This window comes from Polypterus senegalus, chromosome 13, assembly GCF_016835505.1.
Source record: "Polypterus senegalus isolate Bchr_013 chromosome 13, ASM1683550v1, whole genome shotgun sequence".
Taxonomy (NCBI): domain Eukaryota; kingdom Metazoa; phylum Chordata; class Cladistia; order Polypteriformes; family Polypteridae; genus Polypterus; species Polypterus senegalus.
The window spans coordinates 47,291,400-47,303,205 of NC_053166.1; the positions used below are offsets into that span (position 1 = coordinate 47,291,400).

Here is an 11,806-nt window from a genome sequence, read left to right on the forward strand (position 1 = left end):
ACTACACTGAAGCATAACAAATGCTTAAAACCATATGGCATACAATGAATAACTCACCCACTGCCCGCCCAGTCAGTTGTTTCACTCTGGTATCATTTACTGCCAAACACGAAGATCTTATTATTTCCCCATCATCATAATCAAATCATTAATCTGTATTAATAACCTGTGTCATTTCACCTGTCTTGTGTTGATCAGGTCTACACTGGTGCCTTTAGAATAATACAGTACTGGACTGCAAGTTTTCTGTAATAAAATTTACAAAGGCCACAGTACTTAAATGATAAGCTATATTTTAAAGAAACCACAAATTGCATGTGCTAGACCGCCACAATGTATTCATAATAAAGATTTTAAAGATAAAACTTTACACATTCTAATGCAATGTTTTGCTGTCTTTATAAAAATTAAATCCTGTAGGACTGCTTACATTGTGCTTTAAATCAGTTAAAGCTGTACATTCAGGCTAGTGACGCAGGTTATTAATTTAACAATAAAATTTTTGCCTAAATCTGATATTTCCCAAATTGGATAAAAAATGTGGAAAATATAACACAACAAAAATTAGGTCACGGTGTTAAAATCAGGCATTAAAAACATAAAAGATGAGGACCACAGAAGTTATGATGATGACCTGGTGTATTTTGTTGACACACATCACAATGGAAAATAAAATGTTAATCTGTATCAGACATTCTTTAGAATGACAGGATGCTAGTCTCAAGATGTAAAATACGCAAGTCTACATTTTATCTAACTTAGTTCAGTTCTGTCCACCTAAAAAAAACAAAGCAGCATCAGAACCTGTTAAAGTGCATTTCTAGACTAAAGGATTTGCTCAGCCCCAACAAGTTGACTGTAATTAAGCTCTTTGGTCTTCAGCAGAGAAGACTTAATCTAGATTGTAGAAATTCTAAAAAATACTAAAGTTAATTTGTCTTATTTTTTCCAGCAAAAATGTGAAGCTGACACCTGAAGACATTGGTTGATAATGACAAAAATATGCCTTCAAGATGGAAAGAAAGAAGCCCTTCTGCACAATTTAGCAGTTGGACTGACACACTTACAAAATGACCAGTAAAAATTTTGGATGTCAGCATTTGAAAGCTTTGTGCCCTAAGAACCAAATTACCTAAACTATTCTATAACATTTCAGCAATTACATTCCGCTCTGATTCTGATCTTTCTGATCATAAAATAGGTCATTACGATGAATTTATAATTAATTGCAGAATTGCGGTATTTGAGGGTTCCTACAGGGCCTCTTTCTCTTGCATGATTTGGCTCAAAAACTAATCAGCACATCGTTATCTCATAACAGGCTTAATTTTCAAGTTTGGTATTTTACTGTCCAGCCATGTCAGCTCTCCGCCTTTTTAAGAAACTGTGACACACACACTGACACATACCCATCATCAAAATAGAAATGTTTTTGGTATCAGGAAACTCTAAAACAATGAGATTTGTTTATAGGTTATGGTGGGCACAAAAAAATGTGACAACTAATTTAGAATCAGTATCTTAGGAAGGCCATCAGCTTGTCTTAAAAAAGAATCAGGAATTCAGCAGCACTGTAACAACAGGATCCATGGCTGGGCTCTTCAGATATTTTCGCTTACAAAATAAAGGTTTGTATTTCTAGAGTTCAAGCTAATAAGCCAAAAAATGGTTTCATTAATAGAATTGAATAATAATGAACATAAATCACACAGGATTCCACAACTACAAGAACAAAGTAAACAGTTGTGCCATTATTATCTTTCCTGCATTACAGCCTGAATAAGCCAGAAATCTTACCATTTTATTCTGGTATTCTTTCAATATTTAAAAATATTAAAAGTACAACATAAAGTTAACTTATTATACATGTCTTTTGGATAAACTTGACCCACCACCTTAAGTTCAGTTTTATTTATCTCATATTTCTTTTTCATTCAATCAGCAAAACTGTGATTTTGTTTAAATTTAGAGAATCACAATACGTAGGTTATCATCTGGACTCGGTCATAGTTATCCTCCTAATCTTCATCGTCACTGTCTTCATTCACGATTTCAAACAACCTAATAATGAGAATATTAATAATAAGAATTTGATATTAGATTTATTTAGTTTACACTACAAAGTTATGTACACAATTAAAATGCATAAAGATATGATAGTACAAGATGACATTAACATATTGACTTTGAGGTATACATTATGTTTCACCAAAATAGAAACAATTATGTATTTTTTTAGAAACAGAAAAACATGACGTACTGATTAAAGCATGGTGAAGATGCATCTTCAAAATGAGTGTAGGGTCTATGCTTATTGAGGCAGCCCAGACATACCCAGCAGAAATAATTCCTACAGCCTATACATGTCATCTTGTTGCATCCATCCACTTTCTAAAAAAACAGAAAAATAAGGAGAAAAAATCATAAAATAGCATGTCACCCATATTAAACGAGTACATTCTAACAGTAGTTGGGCCACTAATTAATACACCTTATGACATCACTTATAAGACTTAAAGATGAGTTAATGTTCATTACTGGAAGATATCAGAATCAGCTTTATTGGCCAAGTATATATACACATACAAGGAATTGGACTCCGGTTTTACCTAGTATTGTCCCTGATGCTGTGAGACTGACTTAAGTATTCATGAGAGTGTTGGCCTGAGGGAAGAAACTGTTCATATGTCTGGTAATTTTTGTAGTACAGTGCTCTGTAGCGCCTACCAGAGGGAAGTAATTGAAAAAGGTTGTGACCAGGGTGTGATGGATCTGCAGTGATGTTTCTGCCTGTTTCCTGACTCGAGATCTATATAAGTCCTGAATGGAGGACAGATCAGCACCAATGATTTTTTCTGCAGTCCTGATTGTCCGTTGTAATGTGTTCCTGTCCTGTTTTGTGGCTGAACCAAACCAGACTGTGAAAGCTGAACAGATAACAGACTGGATCACTGCAGAGTAAAAAATTGGATGAGCAGCTCCTGAGGCAGGTTGAACTTCCTAAGCTGACGCAGGAAGTACAAACTCTGCTGGGCCTTTTTGACAGTTGTCTCTATGTTTGATGCCCACTTCAGGTCCTGGGAAATTATGGATCCCAGAAACCTAAAGTTTTCCACAGCAGACACAATGCTGTTGAGTAGTGTAAGAGGGGGCAACACTAGGGGGCTCCTCCTGAAGTCCACTGTCATCTCCACAGTTTTGTTCAGCTCAGCTCGGTTGTTTTGACCGTACCAGAGGGCCAGCTGTTCGACCTCTCATCTGTATACAGACTCATCACTGTCTATGATGAGGCCAATGACTGTCATATTATCTGCAAACTTCAGGAGTTTAACAGACAGGTCTCTTGAGGTGCAGTCATTTGTGTAGAGGGAAAAGAGCAGAGGGGAAAGGACACATCCCTGGGGGGGCGCCAGTGCTGACTGTTCATGTGCTGGATGTGCTTTTTCACAGTCTCACTTGCTGCTTCCTATCTGTCAGGAGGTTTGTGATCCACTGGCAGATGGGTGCTGGTACAATGAGACAAATGAGTTTAGTGTGGAGGACTTCTGGAATGATAGTATTGAACGTCAAGCTGAAGTCCACAAACAGGATCCTAGCATATGTCCCTGGAGAGTCGAGATGTTGCAGGATGTAGTGCAGTCCCATGTTGATTGCATCATCCACTGACCTGTTTGCTCGGTAAACAAACTGTAGGGGGTCAAGCAGGGGGCCTGTAATGTCCTTCAGGTAGGTCAACACCAGTCTTTCAAAGGATTTCATGACCACAGATGTCAGGGCGACATTTAACCCTGCAATGGAAGTTTTCTTGGGAACCAGGATAATTGTGGAACACTTAAGGCAGGAGGGAACTTCACATTGCTCCAGGGATCGGTTGAAGATCTGCGTAAATATGGGGGCCAGCTGGTCAGCACAGACTTTGAGACAGGAGGGTGACACACCATCTTGACCTGGTGCCTTCCTGATCTTCTGTCTCCTGAATAGCTGACTCACATCCCCTTCACATATACTAATAAAATAGAACTTCATTATAAAAAGGATGTATGGTGTTATTTAGGCTGATACCTCATGATTGGCCAAGTGTTCTCTACTTAGGATTATTAATGATACCTGTGTAATGTGACTAGATCCACCAGGTAGATCAGCGGGATGTATGCTGGGCACTACTAATAGAAAATTAGACAACAAATGTAAAGCATCAGTGTATCATTGCTGAAATACTATGCTAGAAAAACACTGGCTGAAAATTAGAACAAATGCCTTCAAGATGAAAAAAAGTTCAGTGTCCCTGGAGTTGTGCTACTCATGCATGAGCATGTTCCCAAGCACCATTACCTGAATATTTGTATTGCAAAAGGGACAGGGCTTGGAGTTCTTCGTAAGCCATTCCTCACTACAAGACTCTTCTAATGCCTTTTCGATCTCCCTCTTTCCATATGTCTGCTCCAACAATTTTTTTTTCTCTTCTGACCCTTCAAGATACTGGCTACAAAACTCAAGAACCTCCTCTAAAAATAAAGCAACATGATAAGTTAATAAAGTGAAAAGGGGGTAAGAGACTAGTATTCCCAAAACAGCTTCCTTTTTTGATTTCACAAAGATGCATATGTTTATATTAATATTTAACAGCTCATCACCAAATAGATTCATATTTTCTCACTGATTTTAATAAATAAGCAGTTAGTTCTACTACAGTCTATAGGGTGGTCCAGATGTAATTATGCAATTTTCATTAAGCTATAACTTATTAAGTTTATTACATAGAAAATCACCTGAAAAATCCCTGACCATCGAGAAGTGTGCAAATTGACAACATTAAGAATCGTCTTCGCACCGAACTGGAATCATCCCTGCATAAATCAAAGTCATCCAGACGATCTGGATCTGCATAATTAGATCTGGACCACCCTGTACTTTTCTAGCAAAAAGTAAAATTAAACAATTTGGTGTAATGCATTTAACATTAAAGTTCTGAAATACAACAAAAAAGGCAAATGTGTGCTAATGCTGTTCATGTGAATGGTATCAGTACAGAACTATAGTGACAGTGCTTTTCCACAGCAATGCTTTTATGAATGGATTGGCTTGTTAAAAATGTGAATAAGTGTTTCTGACAAATGGAGAAAGCTGTATTTATAAAAAAAACAATACATATTAATAATCAAAGTGTCGAAATGAAAACAAATGATAAAAATGCAAGAGTAGAAGATATGGGGTAAGGCATTATATATATAAATTTTCACTTTTTTGACAAATCATGTAAGGCAATGTTTTCACGTATAATATGAATTTGTACCCAGAAATATTTAAGGGAAAAAATTAATGTATGTTTATTAGGAAAATTTCAGTAACAAAAAATGTTCAATGGTTTGGTTTCATAACCGTGAATGAAAAATTGAAGTTTCAATGACACAAGGGTTTGTCATTTCATATCCACTGTAAGAAACTGATGAGGTCAATATTTTTGAACTTAAGAATTAGTGATCAGATGTTTAACACTAGAATTACCAAAGCCTACAAAAAAAGTCATAAATCCGGCCCACCTTAAATCCCTTCGTACCTCTCCATCACTGTCTTTTGTCTTGTAAATGTGCCGATCAAGACAAGCAGCAAGCAGCCTACTATTACATCCCCCACCGCCACAGAACGGGTAAAAAGTTCTCCCAGTTCCAGCCTTGATTATCTGGGAGTGAAGTGCTGGAGTTTTAGAATGGAAACAGATTGTTATTTGGAACAAATGCATTTCATGTGTGTTCCGTTTCTACAATAATCTGTGTAAGTATGTTACAAGTATGTTACATGGGGATAAATCTAGTAGTTTTTTTAGCCTCCTCAGCGTTTTCTTTCCCTCCTGGAAATAACAGCCAAACAAATGTTGAATTTTTTTCAACAAGAAAAAAATATTACTTTAAATATCAAAACAACAACATAAATATAGTAGGAAAGGTACATCTAGTGTCCACTGCTGTACTGATGCAGATTATGTACATGTCCTTTGTGTGCTATGTTTTGAGACAGTTACCAATGCACAGTCAGTTGAAGCGTGTTTCTTTGCACACTTTTCTTACAATATTTTTTTCTGTTGCTTGCATATGAGAGCAAAATGTCAGTGCCTGATCTGCAAAAAAATGTGCTTATAGTGTTACTATAGATTACCACAGTGCAAGGCTTAGTGACTTCTGCATTCCCCTGACACAAACATTGACAGCTTCTGCATTACAAACATTGCCCAGAGGCTAACATCTTTCTTGTTCTTCTACTTGATACAGTCATTTTGGCACTTTGGCCACAAAGCTACTCTAACCACAGTGAACCTTCCTGGGACAATATTAACCAGGCATATCACAGCAGTTTATTTAGTGTGGTATGCATCAGTTTCACTATTCATGTCATGTCTGATGACCAATTCGCATTCATCACTATTGCTTGATTCAACTAATGGTTTATTTCAGTTTGTTCAAAAACTGGCTTTATAGCTTTTTGTTTATACACCATTGTACTTTCTGTTTAAGGTTCTGTCGCCACTCATGAATATTGATGAGTTACCACAGAGTGCCAGAATGCATCCGAAAATTCATGATTTTTTTTGCAGGATGATGTTACTTCATCCACAAGATGACAGCAGAATACTGTCCTGAGCGTTATTGAGGATAGCAAAATACCCACGCTTCGCAGCGGCGAAGTACTGCCTTAAAATTTTTATTACGAAGAAAAGTAAACCTTTTTAAACTGAGGGAAAATATACAAATAATTATTTGTTAAGGATCTCTTTGTATACCACATTGTGAGTTCGGTTGTAATATGATCAAGCTGTGCGCTGAGCTTACTCTTGAGCATGCAATGTACAGTTGGCCATGTGAAAAGCAATTTTGTCTCAAAACTCACAGCTTGGATTGCTGCTGTCATAATCGGTTTGAGTTTTATGGTTTGTTTCAATTACGACAGTATTTGCAGTACTTGTTGTGTTAAAGTGACATTCGGCATCTGTCAAGCGTTGTAAGCATACAACCAGTTTCATCGATAACTTCGCATCCAGAGTTTAAACATTAATAAACATCAAAGTGTCCACTACTGAAATCGTCACCTGGCAATCTAAGATGTTTAAGTGGCATTGGCGGTTGTCCAAAGGTGTAAAATATTTGGCTATTTCGGTACACTTGAAAGCAACAACCGAACAATTCAGCGGCAGCCATCAACTCACATGCAGAACCATAGGTGAAGGGCTTAAGCATTTCACTCTTATAGTGCTCCTGTGTAGTATAATTATCTCCTGTACCGTCATCAGTCCACACCTTGAACCAGTCCCAGTCATTCAATACATAAGACACAATGTTCCTCCAGATATCAAGAGTGAGCCTGATATGGCCGTGCAATATGTAACACAGAGAATGGAAAAGGCAGGTGCCATCTCCAGGCATGGAAACCACTCGGTAAGTGACAGTTCTTTGATTGATGGTGACCACCTCGATAGACATGTTAATGGGGGTACGGTTGGAACGATAAAGGAAATGGGTACCTGAACAATGTAAAGTAAGTCTAAAATACCTACACAATAACTATAATCATAATAAACGAACAATAAAACAGAGGAGAAGCCGTGGATTAAATAAAAAGGCTGCAGTTATCAGCAGGGAGACGTGAATCCCGTGGCGAAGCAAGGAAGGGAATGAAGAGACAGAAGCAACGGACCGCCTTATATAGGCAGGCAGCCAACAACGTGGGAGGCGTTGGGATGGGGGACCCAAAGCCGCCTCACACGGCAATCGAGCTGCAGGCTATGGACGTATATATGTACGTAAGTAGGATTCAGTTAGCGTTGGGAACCCGCGTACCAAATTTCTTGAAGATGGGCCCATAAGTAACAAAGACCGTTCGAAAGTTCAATATGGCAGCCGACAGTGGCGTCATACCATCGAAATAAGTACGCACATCGGTTTCGGTTAGTGCAGGGAAGCCGCCTACAAAATTTTGTGAAGATGGGGCCATAAATAAGAAAGTTCAACATGGCGGACATTCTCGACCGTTATGACCGTTAAGCATAGAATTTCAAAATGAAACCTGCTTAACTTTTTAAGTAAGCTGTAAGGAATGAGCCTGCCAAATTTCAGCCTTCTACCTACACGGGAAGTTGGAGAATTAGTGATGAGTGAGTGAGTGAGTCAGTGAGGGCTTTGCCTTTTATTAGTATAGATTAATGCTTCAAATCTCACCAAAATCGGATAACCTGAGTTCTACTCGGTAATAAACATTTTTACACAGTATTCCAAGGCCTAAACGCTCAGGTGTTAAACTTGATTTTTAAGATTTTCTTTATCATCATCATCATCATGTCATGTGCATTATGTCAGGGTGAGAATTTTGTTTCTTGGAACAAAATAAATTGTGTACAACTCAAAATCAGTAAAACCAAGGTAATGACTATTGCCATTTGCCAATCAAGACCCCTCTCTTTCTATCATTTTTCTTGTCCAGGTGTTCTGGTTAGTTAATCCATTACTTACTAGTGAGCACGGGTGATTAGTAATGGGTCTCACTGTAAAGTATTTGCAGCCTTTCAGTATTTAGTATCATTTGCCTGGGAGTCAGCTCTGCTCATTGTTAATTGTCATTATTAGGGCACAATTAAGGGAGCAAAACTACACAGAAAAATTAATAGGCTAATAGATTAATAGGGAAACAATAAACAAGAGTTAAGTATTTGAAGTTATAAGCAAGAAATACACATATTACTAAATGTCTTATAATAATCACTGCTGTGCTTTTCTAATTTTAGAATAAGAGAGAAAAAACAGCAATGCAATCAGATCAGTTAGAATCACTTATTGTAAAATTAGTTGGGACAAAAACCTGAAGACACAGATGGTCTAAACAACTGGGCTGGAGAACCACTGCTCCAGGTTGAATATTTTTAGGCACAGCATTTTCAATGTAAGGTAACGGGAAGTTAAGGATCACATTATGTCACTTATAAATTGTATTAATGCATTGCCACTAAGAAGTAATAACAGTTAAGTGCACCAGTAAAAGCATGGTATCTCAGTTTATGATTGTCAGCTAATACAATATCGTTTTTAGTGTGTTTCTTTACAAAAAGCACATGCAGTGATATTTATTCAAGGGTAAACCATACAAGTACAGTAAATATTTTAACTGTTAAAAAGACATCAAATGCTAAAGTTCTTTAAGTAGGTAAGGAGCGTAAAACACTTGGTGTTTACATCACAGCTACTATTAAAAAGTGTATTCATCGAAACATAAATTTGTGATCTGTGATGGACTGACACCTTGTCCAAGGTTAGTCCCTGCTCAGCTCTTATAACTTGCAATGGTAGTTAGTATACTTTTCAGACACTTTTACTCTGGGGATAGATGCCCAAAGCAGCATGAAATTATCCAGCCATTAAAAGGCAGCAAGGAATCAAGACTAGCTCACTGACAGGCATTAGTGATAAATTTAAAAGCAAGTATGGTCAATATGATATAATGGATAGGTCTAAAATTAGCCAGTGATAAATATTTTTACAGCATTACAGAAAGATACCAAAAATGAGAAATGTACCTTTTGTTCTCCTACAGGGAGATACACCATGGTAAGTCTTCTTACAGGAAATACAGAAAGGATATTGGCAACGAGGACAAATACCCATGGCATTGGAAGTCTCCACCATTACTGCTGTTTCACACATCTTTCGAGGACAATACACTATGTCTGCCATCAGGTCCAAACTGGACTGGAGAAGTAGTCTGTCATACCGAGCAAAAAGGTCTTCTTCCACTAGTTCCTTCACCTGAAGGGATAATGAAAACATCCCAAATTATCAGAGAAGCAGAAGAACCAAAACCTTGAAATAACATCTTTTGACAGTAACATACTTACCTGTGCAGGGGTTGCAGATGAGGTACATTCTGGTTCAGGACAGTTAAGAAAATGAACATTACCATCTGTGATCTGTATCCGAAAATAATCTGTGAGACAGGCTTTGCAGTACACATGCTTGCATTCTTTAAAATACAAACAAACAGATCCAATCTTCTCTGTGAAGCAAACACCACATACATATGTTTTGCTGTCAAATAGTTTTTGCTGCTGGGCTTGATCAAAGTCAAGAAGGAGTGGCAAAAGGTATATTCTGGGGTCAACCTCTTGAATTGCTCTGTTGTCCAATGTTTCTTTTTTCACACCTTTGGTTCCATTTACTATCTCAAAGGGCAACTCACAATTTAAGAACTTGAGGAGGTCTTCCTTCAGGAACTGCATCCATGTAAACAAGACAACACTGCCATTGTTTTCATTCCAAAGTTCATCCAAGTGCTTGCAGACTGCTGTAAGCTAAAGGAAACACCTGATGTTTAATGAAATTTACAAACTATATCAGAAATTGTAAAATGAGCAACTAATCAATTCAGGTATAAGTCATATACAAAGAAGTACTATTACTATTTTACTATTAAACATGACTATTATGGAATGCACAAGGGGGTCGGTTAAGTGTTTCCAGATTAGAAATAGGAAGATAATAAAAGGCTCAATGGAATATGTAGCATTTGTGCTAATATTAGCCTGCAAAGCAATATAAAACATCTATGGTGGGTTTTTTACTGTTGAGGTCAACCTAAAGGCATATATGCCTCTCTTATCCATAGTGGGCCTACTTATCTAGGGTGAGAACTATGACATCATATCTTTGTCAAAACCTCTCCTGGCAAGTACAACTAGTGACTTCCTATTAAATAATTTCTTTAAAAGTCAATGTGTCTTCTATGAGAACTGCTTCCTTGTAGTAACAGAGAATTAAGACTTGACAATTTGCACAGGGTAGAGTCAGAATATCAAAATTAAGTTATGTTTATTGTAAATGAAAAAGTATTTAAAAAGAACACTTTAATAAAGAATTAAATGTGATCAGAATATTTAGTTTTCTCTCCCACCTGAAGTCTTGTGAGCCACTTGCAACTCAGAGAGTACCTGGGAGGAGAAGCAGATGGATAATCATCCGGAAATTCAAAGTTCAGAATAAGTGGAGGTAAAAAAGACACTTTATATTCCAATTGGCCATTCTCCACAGTTTCATGATTTTTGTCTGGAATATAAAGAAACATCAGAAAACATTTTTATATGTGAGTTTACTATCAAAAACATTTTATTTACAAGAAAACATGTTAAGATAACAACATACACAATTCAATTTGTGTTACATTTAACTGAATATAAGTTGAATGAGGAAATTGTACTCCAACTCTGTCTTTGAATTACTGCCAAATCTCAGAAGTGTTTCTATGCCTCCTCAATGTGAATGTCTATGAAGAATGGACTGAACAACATAGAATGAGTGCCAGGCAAGTACTCTTAGAGTCTGAGATAAAATAGGAAATAATTAGAAACAATTATGAAGGAATGTCTTCATATGCTATATCTATCAAGTTATTTTTATGTAGTACATTTCATAGCTCACACTACTACTACACTAATTTCTCTTCTGTTTGCTATACAGGTACTACTCTAACCTCCTACTACTACTCTATACCATCCAGAATGGACTGCTGGGAGATTAGCTAAGGTCAGTAAAGGCTGATGCTCCTTAGTATTGGTTTACTGCTTACTAGACAGGCAAATGACAATTTGTGACACTACAACGCTGTGTGTCAGAATAGGTGGTAAGCAACACAGTGGCTTTGCAAGACATTTTTCCTTGTTTGCTTCCTATTCGTCATATATTGATGAGAACCTGAAATTCTGAAACCTGCCATCTGCAAAATGTGTATGACTGGTAGACAAGTGGATGAATACAGAGGCCTGACAGTGACTTTG

The 11,806-nt window shown here is 37.2% G+C and overlaps 1 protein-coding gene across 1 annotated transcript in view; it reads right to left on the reverse strand.

The window, feature by feature from the left end:
* Positions 1 to 621: 621 nt before the first annotated feature.
* LOC120543300 (heat shock 70 kDa protein 4-like) overlaps positions 622 to 11,806 on the reverse strand; it is a 42,722-nt gene continuing 31,537 nt past the window's right edge. Inside the window, exons 16-21 of the mRNA XM_039776336.1 lie at positions 10,927 to 11,078; positions 9,875 to 10,327; positions 9,557 to 9,785; positions 4,333 to 4,505; positions 2,261 to 2,391; positions 622 to 2,061 (exon numbers count right to left, since the gene is read on the reverse strand). Coding sequence (XP_039632270.1) covers positions 2,019 to 2,061; positions 2,261 to 2,391; positions 4,333 to 4,505; positions 9,557 to 9,785; positions 9,875 to 10,327; positions 10,927 to 11,078 — 1,181 coding nt within the window. The 3' untranslated portion in view covers positions 622 to 2,018. The remainder of the gene's footprint in view (positions 2,062 to 2,260; positions 2,392 to 4,332; positions 4,506 to 9,556; positions 9,786 to 9,874; positions 10,328 to 10,926; positions 11,079 to 11,806) is intronic.